This window comes from Sitophilus oryzae, unplaced genomic scaffold (genome assembly GCF_002938485.1).
Source record: "Sitophilus oryzae breed Bouriz unplaced genomic scaffold, Soryzae_2.0 scaffold_1532_pilon_pilon, whole genome shotgun sequence".
In the NCBI taxonomy this organism is placed as follows: Eukaryota; Metazoa; Arthropoda; class Insecta; order Coleoptera; family Curculionidae; genus Sitophilus; species Sitophilus oryzae.
The window spans coordinates 501,051-521,097 of record NW_022146206.1 but is presented as its reverse complement, the minus strand read 5'-3'; the positions used below and the strand labels follow the sequence as shown (position 1 = coordinate 521,097).

General features: G+C 32.7%; 1 protein-coding gene across 3 annotated transcripts in view; it reads left to right on the top strand.

Annotated features, from left to right (window-relative positions):
* The window catches only part of LOC115878832 (myosin-9), a 53,799-nt gene that overhangs the window by 10,763 nt on the left and 22,989 nt on the right, over positions 1–20,047 (top strand). For all 3 annotated transcript variants that reach the window (XM_030895440.1, XM_030895441.1, XM_030895439.1), the window contains exon 3: positions 591–879. In XM_030895440.1, the coding sequence (XP_030751300.1) occupies positions 591–879 (289 nt within the window). The remainder of the gene's footprint in view (positions 1–590; positions 880–20,047) is intronic.

Sequence of the window (20,047 nt, the reverse complement as noted above, 5' to 3'; positions counted from 1 at the left end):
ATGGAATTTACGTTTTTTGTTTTTATTTCAAATAGTCTGTTATCTCCGTAAATAAAAATATTTAGTGCACATTCAATTTAATGAAATTTACGTTTTTTGTTTTTATTTTAAATAGTTTGTTATCCCCGTAAATAAAAATAGTTTACTAACTTTTTTTTTTCATTATTAGTCATTATTTGACATCAGCAATAATTTCCCAAGTTTATGCCTATAAATTAAGAATCACCCTGTATTTACTCATATCTTAGGATTATGTAAAGTGATCTGAAAGGAACCTAAAAATGCAATAATATACAGGGTGTTCCGTTTAAAAAAATCTCCGCTCGATCCACTCAAACGTTTTTGAGCCACCCTATAGAAGTTAAAATATTTTCCTGAAATACATCCTCGTATTGTACATACTTTAGGTTTACACTTAAACAAAATTTCCAAGTTTTTTATTCTAGGAGCTACAGATGGTCGACGCACTCTTGCTGGACCCTCTAGAAACAAACCTAAAACTAAAAACACAACCCTGTCCATATCCCACTCTTCCGGTCCCCATAAACCCAGAAACCTACACCGACTTGAATCGATACCCCATTTTCCAGCCAGGAACGCGGAAGACACGTCTCAGTAGTTCCTCCTGCTGCTGCTAGACCCTCGAGGGCAGCACCAGCGCCGTCACCAAACAACGATGAAAGTCGGCAGTCCGCCAACAACCCCCGTTTGCTGCGACGGGGCCGCTCCTTCATGGAGAGGGGTGAAAGTCGTGACGGTGGCAAATCCACCCCGATGCATCATCGACCCGCATCGGTGAAAATCACCACCAAGCCGCCGACAGGATTGGGCAAGGTGACGCTGAATTCGCCACAATCGCCAGGAAGGATCAGGAGTTTGGTAAGTGGAAAAAATATAAGAATTTGTGTCATAATAGCGTATAGGTTACTAGGAAGAATAGTATTTATTACAAAGGAAATTGGTCAGTTAAAGTAATTACGTAAAAGTAATACTTTCATATTTGACATTTAGGAATTAACCTGAAAGGTTACTTATTAATCGAAAAATAGCTTTAAAAGATGTACGTATATAAATGTTGTCATGCAATTCAGCCAATTGAAGAATAATATACTGTGTGTTAAATTGCCGACTTAAACATAGAAAAACCCATATAAATTTTTAAAGATAATATTTCGTTGCAATTCCATTGCTATTTTAAATATACCGGGTGCGTCTAAAAAGTGGTTCATCCCCTATAACTTTTTTATTTTTTCAGATAAAAAAACGAGATTTAATATGTTAGTATATGACATAAATTAGGATTTATTGACGATTCAATTGTTTTTGATCACTTCCTGTTTCACCGTAAATGACTACAACTTTTGATTTTTAAATGGCATCCTCGATAGATTTTTACTCTATTCAGTAGAAAATGCCATTCTGAATAGAATGACATATCATATGTCAACTTTTGACATTTTCGAATATGGTTTAATTGAAATTGTAACATGCGGTTCATAGCGACAATTCGACTTGAAATACTGTAAGTGTGTGGTAACAAATTATTCGTAAAAAAATGCCTTTTTTCAAATATGATAATGAGCCACGTTTGTTCTATTCGAAAAAATTGAGATATGATTAGAAACGATTTAGGCATCTTTTAACCGACTAGGACAAGACACGAAAAACACTAGATGATCAAATCCATTTTTCCAAAGCTCCTTTATTAAAAATTAGTGTTTTTAACACAGCCATGTCACTAATTGACATTTAAAATACGATTTTTTTGTAAGCCAAAATGTCAAAAGTTGACATATGATACGCCATTCTATTAAGAGTGTCATTTTCTCTCGATTAAAGTAGAAATATACCACTTTTGAGAGGTACCCACTTTTGAGAGGTGAACCACTTTTGAGAGGTACCCGTTATATTCGACTGTAATAAGATTTACAATTAAAATTAATTAAAATTCATTAAAACTTCCAAACAGAAAACTCATAAATTTTACTTTACTACTTTACATAAATAATTACGAGTACATCAAAGCCTATATTTTGGTACACCTACAAAAAACCCATGTAAATTTTAGACTTTTTTAAGATGATTAAATTTTCCCATGTTTCCCATTTTACTTTAGCGAAAAACATCAATATAACTTTTTTACATGTTCTTTTAAAATAAAGCAATTTCTCCATTATAAGTTTCAACGATTTGAACTTAACGAACTTAAAAACGTTTTCAACGTTTTTAATTATGATAAATAAAATATTACCAAATTATTATTATATTAGAACATCATTATTTTCTTCGACATACAGGTCTATCAAAAGCATCCTAAAGTTCGTTCTGTATAAAAATCTACAAAAAGCACACCCTAAATATGACGCAATCATTAAAAATGATCGTTTAATGAAAGAACGTAAACTTTTACTTCTCATTTAATAAAGAAACCTATAGAAACTATTTAAAATGAATAATTTACTTTATTTTAATGAGTTCTTTAAAAAGATTTATACAATTTTCCCTTAAAATAGAATGGGCATCTTTATTCATAATTTTAAAAATATATAAATGGGATTGCCTGTATTCAGGGGACAGCTTACAGGATACATTGTATTTTGCGACATTATTTTCATATAATTTGAACCTGTTCATCATAATTTGAATAAAAGTTAATAAGAACCTTGTCTAGATACAAAAAAATATCAATCACAAAGAAAGTCTTGCAAATCAAAATAAAAAATATGTGTGCACTAGGTGGGCATGTTTGAAGTCTCCTTCTTACTTCCGTCTGTCTATCTATCTGTCTGTCTGTCTATCTGAAGACTCCATTCGGGTACCTCTATCTACGTGCCGAGTTTGGTTCCAATCGACACATAATTAAGAAAAATCCTGTAGATTTCGTCCATTTAGAGGCATCTAGCTATGATCATTCATGTTTGTATCAACATAAAGAAAAAGAAATGCACCAATATGAATATTTATGTGCAAATCCAAAAAACCTAAACAATAACATACACCAACTTTAGACTCCAATTTCAAAAATCATACATTATTACAATTAAGTAACAATGGAGGAGAGAGTAACAAAAAAGTAAAATAAAGCTAGTTAAGCAAAACACTTTATTTTGAATTCTAGTCCACCAGATGATTAAAACTTAAAGTTTGTTAACCTGGCTAGCAACAAATGTGTCCAGACTAATCCAGGGACTAACTAGGAATAGTTTGCAGCATCTCAGCGAATACCAGATGAACAGCCAGAAATTTAAAATTCCAAAACGATATTTAGTTCTGTATTTACCACTGTTAGCATCAAGAATCATTTCAAATGACTTACAAAACCCAAATGACGTTCAATTGAATTCACGGAATGGCATAAACAACTTTCAAGAAAGAGTAATAAAAAAGTTTGAATCTAATTAATTAACCTGTAATAAATTAAATTAAATACAGGGTGGCGCACCTCATTCGCCTCGGTTAATTATACGAAAACGGAAAGATGTAGAAACAAAGTTTTTATGTTTGAAAGTATGTAGAAAGGCAATGTACATAATTTAGAATTATTTTCAAATGTACAGGGTGTGTCAGAGCTAAGATCCATACCAAAGTTATATTCTTTCTTATGGAACACCCGGTATTTTATTTCGTTTTTGGATTCTTGGGCATAAAATAAGGCATTTATTATAAGGGTTTAATATGTTTAAATCCTTTGGTTTTTGAGATATTTAAAGATATTTAAATATGCATGTTATAATAAAAAATATTGTCAACACCCTGTACATTGCATTTCAGAATTAATTCTTGTGCTGACTTTGAAGCCAGAGAAATAAACTTTACAAAAAAAAATATTGCTTCTTTAAATGTGTACAGGGGTATCAAAAATTGCTGGTCTATTTTAAATATTTATTTTACGTAAAAACTTCTTTATTTCAAATTCAAATACAACACTATGTATTTTTTTAAATAAGGTGAAGCAGATTTAAATGCTCTTTCAAACTACATTAGGGTTTCCTTTACCTATCTGGCTCAGATTTTGAATATAAAGCGATTTTTCAATAAGATGGCAATCAAGATGAAGATGGCTGGTGTCGTCATGGCAATTTGCCATTGACAGTAGCTATTTTCAAAACCGACATTAGTTTATGTATTTTATTTAAATTTATAACAGTTTACTTTTATTTAATTTACCTACAATAGTTTAATAAATAAGTATTTATTATTTTATCAAGAAAAATAAAGAAGTAGTTCTTTTTGATTTATATTACGATGACCTAGATATATTGGATTTTCTATAAAAGAACCAATTAAGGCAAATTCATTTTATTCACTTCCAATGACAGGTTTTTGCCTAATATGTTTTTCATATACCACCATCTGCTCTGCGAAATACGAAAAGTAGCTTTTCAAAGGAACGCTTGTCAAGAAAATTTTTATTTGGATATCTGAGCATAAACCCTTCAGGCCAACAAGCAATTGTCCTCACAGAATAAAATCACTAATCACTAGTAACATATCCATTCCTTCCGCCAGCAGATACTAATTAGTTTTTCTTGATAAAATAATAAATACTTACTTTTTAACCTTATTGTAGGTAAATTAAATAAAAATAACCTGTTATGAATTTAAATAAAGTCCATAAACTAATGTCGATTTTGAAAATAGCTACTAAGTGTCACTAGAAAATTGCCATGGTAACACCAGCCATCTTGATTACAAAAATTGAAAAATCACTTTTTATTCAAAATTTGAGCCAGATAGGTATAGGAAACCCTAATATAGTTTGAAAGAGCATTGAAATCTGCTTCAACTTATTAAAAAAAATACATAGTGTTGCATTTTAAATAACAAAGTTTTTATGTAAAATAGATATTTAAAATAGACCAGCAATTTTCGATACCCCTGTATATATTTAGAGAAGCAATCAAATTTTTTAGTAAAGTTTATTTCTCTGGCTTGAAAGTCAGCGCAAGAATTAATTCTGAAAGGTAATGTACAAGGTGTTGACAAACTTATTCATTATAGCATGCATATTTAAATATCTTTAAATATCTTAAAAACCAAAGCTTTTAAACATATTAAACCCTTATAGTAAATGCCTTATTTTATGTCCAAGAATCCAAAAATGAAATAAAATACCGGGTGTTCCATAAGAAAAAATATAACTTTGGTATGGATCTTAGTTCTGACACACCCTGTACATCTCAAAATAATTATAAATTATGAACATTGCCTTCCCACATATACCCATAAAATATTCTGTTTCTACATCTTTCCGTTTTCGTATAATCAACCGAGGCGAATGAGGTGCGCCACCCTGTATACATCTCCTGATTATGTTTATTCGTTGAAACAATGTGTATATCCTTCAATTCGAAAAGATAAATAAGAAATTTAATAATACTGTATTTCTACAATCTACAATGTACTAGTTTTCTGCCAGTTATGATAGCCTGTCTATTTCATATCGACAAAAATTATTTACAAAATACTACCGGTTACGATTACGTGTTATATTTCAAGGTAAAATACACCTGTTTCATTAACTCACTTCAAAATCCATTAAAGTTAAACTGGTCATAAATATAGAAATAATTTCCTTCTTGTTGGCTAGGGAAAAGGAAATTGTAAGAACTTAGTTTGCGGATTTAGATGGAATAATGTAGTAAAGAAATTAATAACATAAATAACACTTACCTTTATATAAACAGTGGAATATAACTGTTTAGGATGTGTTAAAATGTATAATTTGTACAAGGGTGACAATTTGAGAAATAGCAATAGAGAAAATTTCTTAGACAAAAAATACCATTACAAAGATCTCAAAAACGTATCGCGAGATAGGAGAAAAACTTACATTTCTCTAAATGATTGTCTTTTATATACCAACCACATGGAGAAGAGCAAAAGTAATCTTCATACCCAAAATAGGCAAAACTGACTGGACAAATCCAAAGTCATTTAGGCCTATTAGTCTCACATCGTTCATACTAAAAACGCTGGAGAAAGTAGTTGACAACCATATTGGAGAAAATCATCTAAAGGTTAAACCACTGCATGATAGTCGGCATGCATTCGTCATCTTGGTTGTAGTTTTTGAGCGATCTTTTTCGTTTTTGGCAGTGAGGCTGTATGGCTATATAGAACGGGCAGTCCACAGAAACTGCTCTGTACCAATTAACGGAGCTAATACAGACAAGTCTGGATAGCAAAGAAACAGCAATTTGTGCCTTCTTGGATATTGCGGGGGCGTTTGACAATATACCACATAAGGTGGTCAGGCGATCTCTAGAAACAAGAGGGGTGAACAGAACTATTATTCGCTGGTTTTGGGAAATGCTGTCAACACGAACAGCAGAGGCTCAGATGGGCACCAAAACTGTAGCTGTTAAAACAACGCAAGGAACTCCACAAGGTGGAGTAACCTCCCCTTTGCTGTGGAGCTTGGTGGTGGATGAACTACTAGATGAATTAACTCTAGCGGGAATACACTGCATTGGGTATGCAGATGACATAGTCATGATCGCTCGGGGGAAACATGAAGGCACCTTGTGTGATATTATCCAAAGAGGACTCCGTATCACTGAGAGATGGTGTAGGACTGTCGGGCTGAGTATCAACTCAGACAAAACCGCGATAGTGCCATTCACCGAAGGCGAAGTCTGAAAAACTTGAAAAGAATCCAACTAGATGGAAAGGAAATACTGCCAACACAGGAAGTTAAATACCTGGGAATAACTCTGGACAGTAAACTCCTGTGGAACAGGCATATTAAGAACACTACCAGCAAAGCCATAAAGGCTCTCATGATATGCAGAAGATGGCCGGAAATAGATGGGGCTGCTTCCCTAACATTTTGCGCTGGATGTATACCATGATAGTAAGACCCATGATTACTTATGGAGCAGTTGCCTGGTACACAAAACTAGAGCAACGGACGGCAAGGCTAAACCTATGCAAAGTCCAGAGACTAACATGCGTTTGCATCACAGGAGCCATGAGAACCTGTCCAACAGCAGCAATGGAGGTCATTCTAGATCTAACACCACTGCACATTGTCATTGGTAGATATGCCAATGCGACATTGATTAGAATGGTCACTAACGGAATTAGTACTGGGAGAATTGTCAGATCAGGGGCTTGGAACACCCTCATAAAGGAAATACCATCCTGCAACTCCCAGTGGACGATATGCCAAGAACGTACAACTTTGAGAAACATCTCAATGTAGTATTGAGCAATAAAAAGGATTGGAAGAGCGAAACGCTTGCCCAGCAGTTAAAAAACCATACCATAACTTGGTATACTGATGCTTCCAAAACCAATACGGGAATAGGGATCGGAGTGTTTGGGCCGAAAGCTAAATACTCCGAACCAATGGGCACTTACCCTAGTATCCTACAGGCAGAAATCTACGCTATCGAAAGATGCGTACAACTTATCTTCGATAGGAACTATCGGAAACAAGAAATAGCCATCTTGTCTGATAGTCAAGCAGCGTTAAAAACGATCAACTCAGTATCAATCAATTCGAAATTGGTCAAAGAATGCATAGAGAAGCTGAATAAATTGGGCAAAGAAAACAAAGTCCTCCTACTCTGGGTGCCTGCTCACCAAGGGATAGAAGGCAATGAAAATCCAAATAATCTAGCTAGGAAAGGAGCGAACACTCCACTAACTGGACCAGAACCGTTCTGCTTTTCAAGTGGTAACCAACTCAAGGCGGAACTCAAGAACTTGGAAGATTCCATCCGCAACCTGGAATGGAAATCTTGCAACGGTCTAAGACACTCGAAGAAGTTTCTGAGGGCTTATGATCAAGAAAATCACAGGTCTTCCTGGGTCTGAGTAAGAACAATCTTCGGATTGTCACGGGGTTTTTAACAGGACACTGTCTCCTCAATGAACACCTCAGTAGATTGAAACTAAGAAGAAACGGCGAATGCAGATTCTGTGGGGGAAGATGGTGAAACACCAGTACACCTCATCACTGAGTGCGCCGAGACGACAACCATTCGTGCCATGAATTTTGGTACGACTGATATTGGAGATGGAGAACTACCCTCTATAAAACCGTCCCAGATACTGGCTTTTGTCAAAGCCCTGGGACTGTATGATGAGTTATGATTCAAGAAAGAGGGACACAATGGATCTGTAAGGTCGAAGTGATTCCCTCCCACTCATTCTAAATTCTAAATTCTAAAATTCTAAAATGATTGTATTTAAGAGTTTTATTCCATAAATTCGGTCTTAGGGGAAGTCAAAGTTACTAGTTTTCAAAAATGTTGCTTTAAAATAGAAATATCTTAAAAATTAATAGAGCAATTTAAAGATTTAGTGTAGAACTATAAAAAGAAAGCAATAAGCTTTTATATACAGGGTGTCCCACTTAAGATGGATACAAGCCAATACTTTGATTGTTTGTTGAACGATCTTTTTCGTTTTTGGCAGGAGGCTGTATGGCTATCAGACGTACATTTTGCCCAGGGTAAGAAATGCGATACCTCATAGATCATACGATTTAATGGGGTTTGATATTTTTCGAGTCAACAGTAAACTATAATCATCAAATCTGATAAATCAGATAAATCATCTATTTCAAATCTGATAAATTATATTGAATCCTCCTTACTTAAGATACTTAAGTTCTAATTTTGATAAATATTGATACAGGGCGTGTCATTAAAATAAGACATTTTTATTTTTATTATTATTTTTTTAAGTATTTACGACGCCACCGGATAAACAACAGGTTTATTATCAATAACCAATTATAACCAATTATCAATTAATAATCGATTTAAGTTTTCAGATAGCTTCCATAATAATTAATATACGATACAAAAAAATTAAATATTTTCAATTTATTTTGTTTACTTTAAAAAATTGTTTTTAAGTTTGCTAATACAAATAAATAAAATAAGTTACAAAATAATTAAAAAACCCAGTTTTCAATGGAATCTGAAATATGATTTTTATTCGTTTTATTGAGAAATATTTTAAACAATCCAAATAGTTAGATATTTAAAACAATCACTAATAACTTTGAAAAATATGCTCTAAACAAAGATTTTAAAACTATAACGAACTAAAAGTCAACATCTTCGACCAAACCACCATAAAAAAAACGATTATTACAATTAATAATCGTTTTTTTATAACCAATTATCAATATAATTGGTTATTGATAATAAACCTGTTGTTTATCCAGTGGCGTCGTAAGTACTTAAAAAAATAATAATAAAAATAGAAATGTCTTATTTTAATGACACGCCCTGTATCAATATTTATCAAAATTAAAACTTAAGTATCTTAGGTAAGGAGGATATCAGATTTGAAATAAATACTGTCTTAAGGGTAGTTTACTCTTGACTCGAAAAATATCAAACCCCATTAAAACGTACGTCTATGAGGTATTGCATTTCTTACTCTGGGCAAAATGTACGTCTTATAGCCATACAGCCTCCTGCCAAAAATGAAAAAGATCGCTCAACAAATATCCAAGATATTGGCTTTTATCCATCTTAAGTGGGACGCCCTGTATAATAATGGCCCATACAATATAGGTTCGTATAAAAAATGGAAGGGTAGCCCTCTCAAAGGTGAGACGGGGTAAGCTAAGATGTACGATCATTTTGGTTTTCTCTCCAATCACCGATATGTATTTAAGATCTTCCTGATAATATTTCAAATTCTCACTCCCTATGAATTTGTCAATGGTGTGTTAAAAGTGACCGGTGTTAATACGGGTTTAAAAATATATCTTTTTAAAGATAAAATTGGTATCAGCGTACAGTAATATGGGTAAAATGAATATTATTATTTTTCACAACTATCGTTCACTTTATTTGAAATTCAAACTTTTACCAAACCTTTGTACCTACATCTAAAATTAGGTATCTGTTTAAAAAAATGGGTTCTATAGACCTGGTATTATTCTAATTAGAAAAATAGCTTTCTTTTCTCTTTCAAACCATTAGGAAACCTTTTGTAGAAAGTTCCTAAACATATTATATTATTTTCTAATATTCTACAGGTACCGGAGGTTACAAAAAATAATTGTATTGGCCTTGAAGCGTTTACATGACTTTTACCCATTTCCTGTACACCATTGTATAAAAAACAAAATAAAAAAAATATTATTACAATGGTTTGCACTACACTTCAATAATAATATTTTTCATCATGTATACTCTTTCAAATAAATCATATAATACAAAATAATTACTAAGTGCGCAAAAAAATTTTCAATCAGAACCACTGCAAATAGATATAAATCATTTTTTTCCTAATAAAATGCTTAAAACATGAATATTTTTAAAGCCATCTATCATAAATAAATTCTAAACGATTATTTTATCAAAAAATATACTAAATTATTCGGTATGTAGATACATGGTATTAAACCAAAAAGCAATGGTAATGAATTACATAAGGACCGAAACAAAGAATAACCAGGATAATAATACTTTTTTATCGTTTTCACGTAGTAAAAATTGCATTCGTACCTTTCTATGATCACGAAGATTAGTTAATTGCATTAAAACCAGTTAGATAATCACATTTTCCACTAGCATCAGTCGAGATTACGAAAATACTAACCTATTTTTCGACGGAAGAAAATAGTCGCCTAATTTTTCGCTTCCCTTTTCGTGTTTTCTTCCATCTCGCAAATCCGAGTCATTAGATTTCCTTCCCTACATAAAATACTTTACCAGGGCAAATCCGAAAGTATTGCTCTGTAAACCTATATAAAATATATTCGCTGGAAGTGTACTAATATAATTTACAACTGTATCTAATGTTGACATTATTGACTATTTAAAATTTTAAAAATCGCTATCTATCTTTAGTTCTTTCTTCTATTTATCCTAGAATGTAGAATGGTTAGAAGGGGAGTTAATCACCGCGACCTTACAGATCTATCGTGTGTTGAGTTATAACGAGTTATAACTCATCATACAGTCTCAGGGCTTTAACAAAAGCCAGTATCTGAGACGGCTCCACAGAGGCCAGCTCTCCATCCTCGACATCAGCCGTCGTCGTCTCGGCGCACTCTGTGATAAGGTGTTCTGGTGTTTCCCCATTTTCCCCACAGAATCTGGTGTTCGTTGAGGAGACAATGTCCTGTTAGAAACCCCGTAACAATCCGAATATTGTTTTTACTTAAATCCATTTGATTTTTCTCGGTCGTAAGTTCTGAGGAACTTTTTCGAGTGTCTCAGAGCGTTGGAGGACACCCATTCCAAGTTACGGATGAAGTCTTCCAGATTCTTTAGTTCCGCTTTCAGTTGGTTCCCGTTTGAAAAACAGAACGGTTCTGGTCCAGTTAGTAGAGTGTTCGCTCCTTTCCTAGCTAGATCGTTTGCTTTTTCAATGCCTTCTATTCCTTGGTGAGCAGGCACCCAGAGTAGGAGGACTCTATTTTCTTTGCCTAATTTGTTGAGCTTCTCTGGGCATTCTTTGACCTTGATTACTTGATTTATTTATTTATTTTATTATTTATTTACCCTAACTTTTCTCCAGCTTCTTCTCTCGAATTATTATTTACATCTACAAATTTACTATTAACATTACTCCATTTGCCTCACTCATTTCCGTCACTTGTCCTCTTCTGTTATTTCACTTACTGCTGTTCTTTCTGTAGCTTCAATAATAGTCCAAAAGATGGGTGCAAAAACATGAGTTTTCTGAAGGCTCGTATTTTCAAAATCGATTGCAATTTAGTGTTAAAAAGCAAAGGTACAGTCAGCAGTTCCACTTCCGGGACACCTAGCGCTGAGAACCCCGCAGAGGTGTATTTTATTTAACACCTCCAAGTTGTTTCTAAAGGCTGAAAATTTGTAGATAACTGTGTATTTGTATAAAACTCTGTGGCAGTGCCAATATTAAAATAGTATTTGTTATGACTTTCTGAAAACATTTTGTTTAGCTTTCTTTCTTTCTCAAATTTGAAAGAATAAATGTAAAATTTAATATTGACCAAGTTTGATATCTTTTATTGCTGTTATTTAGTTTATCTCTCAGTCATAATTATGCATTTCTCTACTTAGTACAGTGGTCGCATCTAAAGATGAGTCTTCTACATTAATTATTAGACTAGCTACCCTTAAATATTACAGTTGGGGGTTGGAACTTTTGGTGGTACAACAGCAAAATAAAACACTAATTCACCACTATAATTCAATGTTATTATATTTATCAATTTTATCATTCGTTCGCGTCGAATTAATCATTTGTAATGGTGATGATAAAGCAAAGCAAGAATTTCCATTAACATACAAATTGGATAAAATTTTTTCACATTTATGTCAGCACGAGAAAAAACAATCGAGAAACCCTTCCTTATCGAACCTCTACACCCCACAGTCAATCCGTTTGTCATTAATCAGCTTTAAACGTCAAGCAGTTTAAGCAGAATCGTGCTACTTAATGGTCATATTTTACGAAACACCCTGTATAATTTTTTTTAAAATCTTAAAATATGTAAAACAACAAAATTAAATATACGTGTTTAAGAGTTTTTACGAAAGACTCACCGGTTTTTAAATTAAAAATATTCTAATATTTGAGGGGTGGTTTCACCCCCTTGGATCTGGTATTTCGAGAAATCCCTTCTTATCGAACACCCTAGAATCAATCTGTATGCCAAAATTGAGCTTCTTACGTTGAGTGGTTTGAACGGGATCGGGATTAATCAGAGAGTCACTTAAGAATTTTATACAGGGTGTTAATGTGTTTATTACTCGCGGCAAGAGCTTTATAGTTGAAATATGGCAACCTCGGTCCGCTCGTCGAGAGACGACGCGACGGGACGAGTCGGCAACTTAGCTTAGTACTCATTTGGAACGTAGGCAGTGTTGCCATTCTTTTCCCAATAAGTAACCGTCCAGTTAACAATCTGTATATTAGTATAGATTATATGGAAAAAATCATCGACCGTCATTTCCAAGCCAACTGGACGTCGTATTTATTCGATCATATGGTACTTATTAGACTTGCTTATAACAAACGACTTCCGTAGATTTGTACAAGCAGGAAAACAAAATATGTTTTTTCTTTGTATACTTCGCAAAAAAAAACCTATAAAGCGCAAGCTGCACTAATACTAAAGTCAACTAAAATCAACCTTTTCATTGGCCCCATTGTTCCAGACACTAAAAACGCTCTTTTATTTCCCTTTTCAATGGATACTGATCAGCCGTAGTTCGGAAAAGCACATTCTCGTTCCGTTGTCCGAAAGAAAAATCCCTTCTTATCGAACTTCTACACCCTAGAATCAACCTGTATGCCAAAATTGAGCTTCTTACGTTGAGTGGTTTGAGCAGGATCGTGATTAATCGGTGAGTCAGTCACTTAAGGATTTTATATATTAGCACAATATTAGTATAGATAATCACCATGTTAGCGAAACTCCACGCGTCCATTGCAGAAGTAAAAGTGTTTTGGTGTATTGTGGCGAATTATTTTAGTATATTATTTTACCAATAGGGAAAGTAAGAGAAAAAGAACTATTATAGAAATAAAAATGTATTAAATATAACGACATACACACACGTATGCCAAGTAAAGTCTGCAAGTAGTTAAGTAGACGAAATTAGACCCGCATTTTATTTCTTCCAACTTTCTCACCTTGACGTAACAGAAATTACACTGATACAACTTATTTGAAGTTTTAATTAGTTCGTAGCCGCTGCACATGAAAATTATTTTAGTAACGTCTTACAAAATTTCTGATAATTTTCCTTTTTTTTATAATTATTACTTGGCATTAATTATGAATCTCTCTTTTTGATCTTTCATCTTCTCCATTATTCCGACAATGTACCAGTACTTGTATTGTCAAAGAAAGTGTACTTAATTGTATGGAAACAGGTGATTGTGATTGTGAGAAAAAGTTTCATATCGTTCAATGCAAATGTCGAAGATAAGGAAAAGAAGGTACTATTAGGATTTTAATTACTGTTACATGAAGAGATAATTTCTTTCTGTAAAGAATATTGTCTATAAGGAATTATATTTAAATGCATACACTGCATGTGTTATACAGTGTGTCCCAGGCTGAGCGTGCATTAGAAGTTTCTAGAGAACTACAATATCTAGATCAGAGATTTTTTGCACATCATTGTTTAACAATGAGATCTATCGATTAAAAACATTTTCAATATGGCGGCACTTCCGGAAATACCTGAAGTTGACAACAGTTGGCAACTTTCTTATTTTAAAAGGGTACCCCAATTTTTTATGACATACTTAAATTCTCTGTAAAATTTTATGAATTTTGATATCAAACACTCTATACCTAACATTAGCCCACGGCCACACAGAAAGCGTTTTTTGCATTTTTAGCTTGAAGCGTCTTTAGCGACTAAAACAAAATAACAGGATTATATAGGAGTGGCCCCACCAAAAGCGTGTAGCGTTCGGCGTGTCTCGCAAAAAACGCAAATGAAAACAAATCAGTTTGTTTTCTGTAGCGTCTTTAGCGATTTTTAAGATGAGACCCCGTCATAGGCGGACGTTATATTTAATAATACAATAAAAGTAAATTAAATACTATGCATTTTTTTTTCATTTTAGGGTATTATCTAAAAACATTTTTATAGAGATCTACTGTTTAGAAAGATTCTATTAAATTCAAAACTTTGAAGGAAATGTTTGAAAAAGTGTAGTTTGAAATGTCGAAAAAGTAATAAATTAAAGGAATATTTTCTTACGCGTAAAAAATAGTTTTTTATGCGTAAAGAGTGTTTTTTTTTCCGCGTAAAAAAGTTTTTTTAACAAAAACAAATATTTTTTGACGCGTAAAAAATAATATTTTTGAGGTGTAATAGTTTTTTACACGTAAAATTTTTTTTTTTGGTAAAAAAGTTTTTTAGCAGATTTTTTTTACCAGAAACAAAAAGCTTTTGACGCGTAAAAATTAGTTTTTTACGTGTAACAAATAGTTTTTTACATGTAAAAAATATTTTTTTTTGGTAAAAAAGATTTTTTACTAGAAACAATAAGTTTTTGACGCGTAAAAATTAGTTTTTTACGTGTAATAAATAGTTTTTTACACGTAATTTTTTTTGGGGGTAAAAAAGTTTTTTACCAGAATTTTTTTACCAGAAACAATAAGTTTTTGACGCGTAAAAAAATAGTTTTTTACGTGTAACAGTTTTATTAGTAAAATAATAAAAATAGTTTTTTTACATGTAACATATGGTTTTTTACACGTAATAATTTGATTCACTTTTACAAAAATTTGTATTAAAATATCAATGTTTTTGATAAAAACGTGGACTGCTCACAAATACACGTCGCGTCATTCAAATACACATCGTACGTATTTCTAAGGCGTTAACACGTTTCGTTACAACTAGCTCGTGTCAGGGCCGTATCGCTAGCTCGTATGTCACGGCCTTGAATTTTTACTCCCAGCGCAAGAAGTTTCACTCCAAAAAGTTTTATAAATTATGTCCTAAAATTGCTGTTTGACACTTAATGACAAAGGAAGCTAGATGAAATCAAGAAAAATATACGTTTTCAAACTAAATCTCAAATAACTTAAAAACGATTTATTTTAAGTATAGGAACATGTACAGTCATAAAGTATTCAAATGAAAAATCTACTTTCATCGGAATAAAAAGTGGGTTTCCATTTGAAAAAAAATGAGTTATGGTAATTTTTTAATCGCTCAATTCCATGACAGCTACCGCCATTATTATATGACATTCCGATAATTTAATTTTTGAAATAGATAGCCACATGTCTTCTCTTTATATCACAGTAGCTGTGGTAATCACTAAATTTGACTTTTAGGCTATATGTACAAATTTTTTTGACATGTAGTTTTTTTCGTCCAAAAATCTTAAATATTTTTACTCAAAAACGGTTAATGTTAGGTATAGAGTGTTTAACATCAATATTCATAGAATTTTACAGAGAATTTAAGTATGTAATAAAAATTGGGATACCCATTTAAAATACGAAAGTTGCTGTCAACTTCCGGTATTTCCGGAAGTGCCATATTGAAAATATTTTTAATCGATAGATGTCGCTGTAAAACATCTAGATATCTAGATATATTGTGGTTCTCTAGAAACTTCTAATGCACGCTCAGCCTGGAACACCCTGTATATTTATTTTTTTGTTACAGTTAATAGCTGAAAACTTATTATACACTCAGATGCAAAAAACGCAACGGAAAAAGTTTTCGTCAAATTTTTTATTTTTATTTAATGTGTTTAATATTTTTTAATTTTAGCCCAATTTTCATTATTTTTCCTGGAAACTGTGTACATATAAATATATCAACTTTAATTCGTAAATTCAGTTTATTATAAACTTTAGTATTTGACTTATTATAGAGATTTAATTAAAGAGTTATTTTTTACCATAAATAAGATCTCATAGACTACATAATAACAACTGTTGAATTTAAATGTGAAAGGCTGAAAACCAAGTAACTATTAAATAAAAAAAATACTTTTTCAGGCACTTAGTGTTTTAAATGTCAAAAACACAGCAAGAATCTTCTATGCTATCAGACCTTTATGCCAATTATAATTACACAATATGAAACGCCATCTTTGGAATTTAAACTACCTAAAATTCCTGCTAAACGTTTTTTCAAACAAAAAACTGTTTAATTTATTGGCTCTATTGGCTTTACTCTCGGCTTTACTTATGCAAAATATTTAATTACATAAAAAAGCATTCAAAAAAGGAAATAGTTCTGTGACTAGATATATGTAGGTATTTCAACACAACGAACTAGTGGAAAGAAAATACATTCTAATAAACAACACAACACTGTAAATAGTAGAAGAATATAAATATTTGGGACAATTAATACACAGCTCGTGATCTCTACTACCAGAAATCAACAGAAGAATTAAGTTAGCATGGAGTACTTATGGAAGAAACTCAGTCATATTCAAATCTAGAATGCTACTTTATCTATAGAAGAAAACATTCAACCAACCGACTGTACTACCAGTCATGACCTATGCATGCGAAACCTGGACAGTTAAAACGGACATAATAAGGAAACTGCAGGACGCACATCGCTCAATGGAACGAAATATGCTAGGAATAACCAAGAGAGCGTAAAAGAATAGAGTGGATACAAGATACAACAAAAGATCCAGGTAATAGATGTCATCCACAGAGTTAAATCCCTCAAATGGCAATGGACAGGACACCTGGCAAGAAGAACGGACAGAATGGACTAAAACAGATTGACTAAAAAAAACAGCATGAAGGAGGAATCAATCCACGAGGTCTCTACCTAGAACCTGAAATGGGACAATGATATTAGGAAATAAGCAGGAGTAACTTGGGCCCGCATAGCCAACTACAAAAAGAGTATCAAAATATGTGAGGAAGGCTACACCATAATTGGAAATGGTTGAATAAGCTGAATATGATGATGATGTTGATGATTTGATCGAAATGTGGATATACCGCAGAATCCTCAAGATACCATGGACGACCAAGATAAGAAACGAGGATGTGCTCAGACGTATTAATAGAGAACGTGAACTCTTCAACACTATAAAAAAAGAAAGACTGCATACCTGGGTCACGTCATGCGTAACCATTAATACCAATTTCTCCAGTTGATTATCGAGGGTAGAAGAGGTTTGGGACAGAGAAAAATGTCGTGGCTGCGGAACATAACACAGTGGACAGGCATTAGTAACATACAGACGTTGATCCACACAGCCAGAGATAGGGAAGCCATGGAAAGTGTGGTCGCAAACATCCATTAATGGATAAGCAGAGAAAGAAGAAGAAGTTGATAATTTAAATGTAATTGATGTAAAAATGTATCTAAATTATTTATTAGAAATTGAGGAAAATGCTTTGAAAACCTATTTTAGAATATTTTAGATATCGACCAGTGATATCATGCTATTCCGGAAAAGACATAAAGATCTGTAGGGACTATATTCAGTCGGCGTAAGCCTTTAAGCACATAAATAAGTCGTTGCACAGACATGCCATTTAAATAATTGAAAAGATGACCTAATTGCAACCAACTTGTTCAACGCGAAACTCTAGAGAATTTATATTTATTACTCTCTTATGTTATAAAGAAATGTAAAAGTAAAAAACAAGTTTCTTATCGTATTACACCAGGTCGAAGTACATATACTAAAACAATAACTGGATAGTTATTATATACAGGGTGGGTCTTAAATTACTGCAATTAGTTAGTATTTTTAGGAGTAGTATATTTCTATTCAAAAAACAAAAACATAATATCTTGAGTATAAAGGTGCGTATTCATTATCCGAACGAACGAACGAACGAATGAAAGTGCGGTATATTTAGACGGGGACCGAACGCATGCGGCCGTTCATTCGTTCGTTCGCTCGACCATCCGTTTCGAGTCGGTACATCAAAGGCGTTCGCCAACAAATGCCTCCGGTCTTCTCGTGCGGTTCTATCGTACGGTCCCCGTCCATACCACTAGCGAACATTCGTTCGTTCGTTCGTTCGTTCGTTCGTTCGTTGGTTCGTTCGTTCGTTCGGATAATGAATACGCACCTTAATATGTTAATTTACAAGAAAGTAAACCCAGAAAGTAGCCAATAGATCTCAAAATTTAAGCAAAAAATAATTTCAAAAATGTCTTTTTAAATATAGAATATGGAATTCTTCATTAGAATTGCTTAAATCGATCAAATATACAGGGTGAGTCAAATATAAGTACAAATATTTTCAGGGCTGGTAGATCTCGATAAAAGAAACATATTTTCTCTTTCCCGTTTTTCAAATAAGTCCAAAGTTACCGAGTGATTTTACTGTGAAAATTTCCAAAAAAAAATGTTTGCTTAAATTTTGAAAACCACTGGATCTTTTCTGGATTTTCTTTCTTGTAAATTTAATAATTGCTACCCCGCAAATATAATTTTTAACATAAAATTGGAGGCATTTCAAAAACGGTTAGACTAAAGTACCTACATTATACACAAAATGTATTTAAAATCCCATGTAGAATCCAAAAAGAATAAAATGTATACAGGGTGTCCCAGAAATAAGTGCATGTATTTTAAGTGGTGGTAGATCTCGATAAAAGAAACATATTTTCTCTTTACCGTTTTTCAATAAGTCCAAAATAACCGAGTTATTTTACTGTGAAAATTTGGAAAAAAAAATATTTTTTGCTTAAATTTTGAGAACCGCTGGATCTTTTCTGGATTTTCTTTCTTGTAAATTTAATTACTACTCCGCAAATATCATTTTTAACATAAAATTGGAGACTTTTCAAAAACGATTAAACTCAAGTACTTACATTATACACAAAATGTATTTAAGATCCCATGTAGAATCCAAAAAGAATAAAATATACAGGGTGGTTCGAACTGTATTCTGGAAACTTCGGCGGCATATTCTGCAGATAAAAATAAGCAAAAATGTTCGTATAAATATATGTCCTAAAATGCTTAGTTTCGGAGATACATGGTGTAGAAGTTTCATTTTTATTTCAATGTTTTCCAAATAATTTCTGAAGTAAGGTCAATATTTGAATGAAAATTCATGTCTGGGAGTCTTTTGACATGAGAAATTTGATTTTGATGTCAAGATGAATCCTAATAGAAGAGCGCGCCACCTATTTGTGTTTAAACTGTTTTGAAAAGTAATAACTTTCGTCCGTACCTGTATAAAACTGCTGAGTGAAAAAATATACATTTCCGTGACTTTTTACGTAAAAAATATCTCTTGGTAAAAATCGTCAAGAGCAACCGTTCTCAAGATACTTAGAATGGAAATAGTCAATACATGTTATTATTGACAAAACATAAATACGTTGAGTAGATAGTTATTTGACTGAAATAATAAATTTGGGAAATTTTATTTTTTTTAAATTGTTAATCATAAATTTTCTGCGAAAAATTATGATAAAACAGTTTCTGTTAAACTATTGACACAAAAACATTTCAAATTATGATTTTAGTCTAATAACTATTTAGTCAACATGTTTAACTTATGTCAGTGATGACAGGTATTGATAATTTCGATTCCAAATATCTCGAGAACCATTACTAGTAGCGATTTTACCAAGAGATCTTTTTT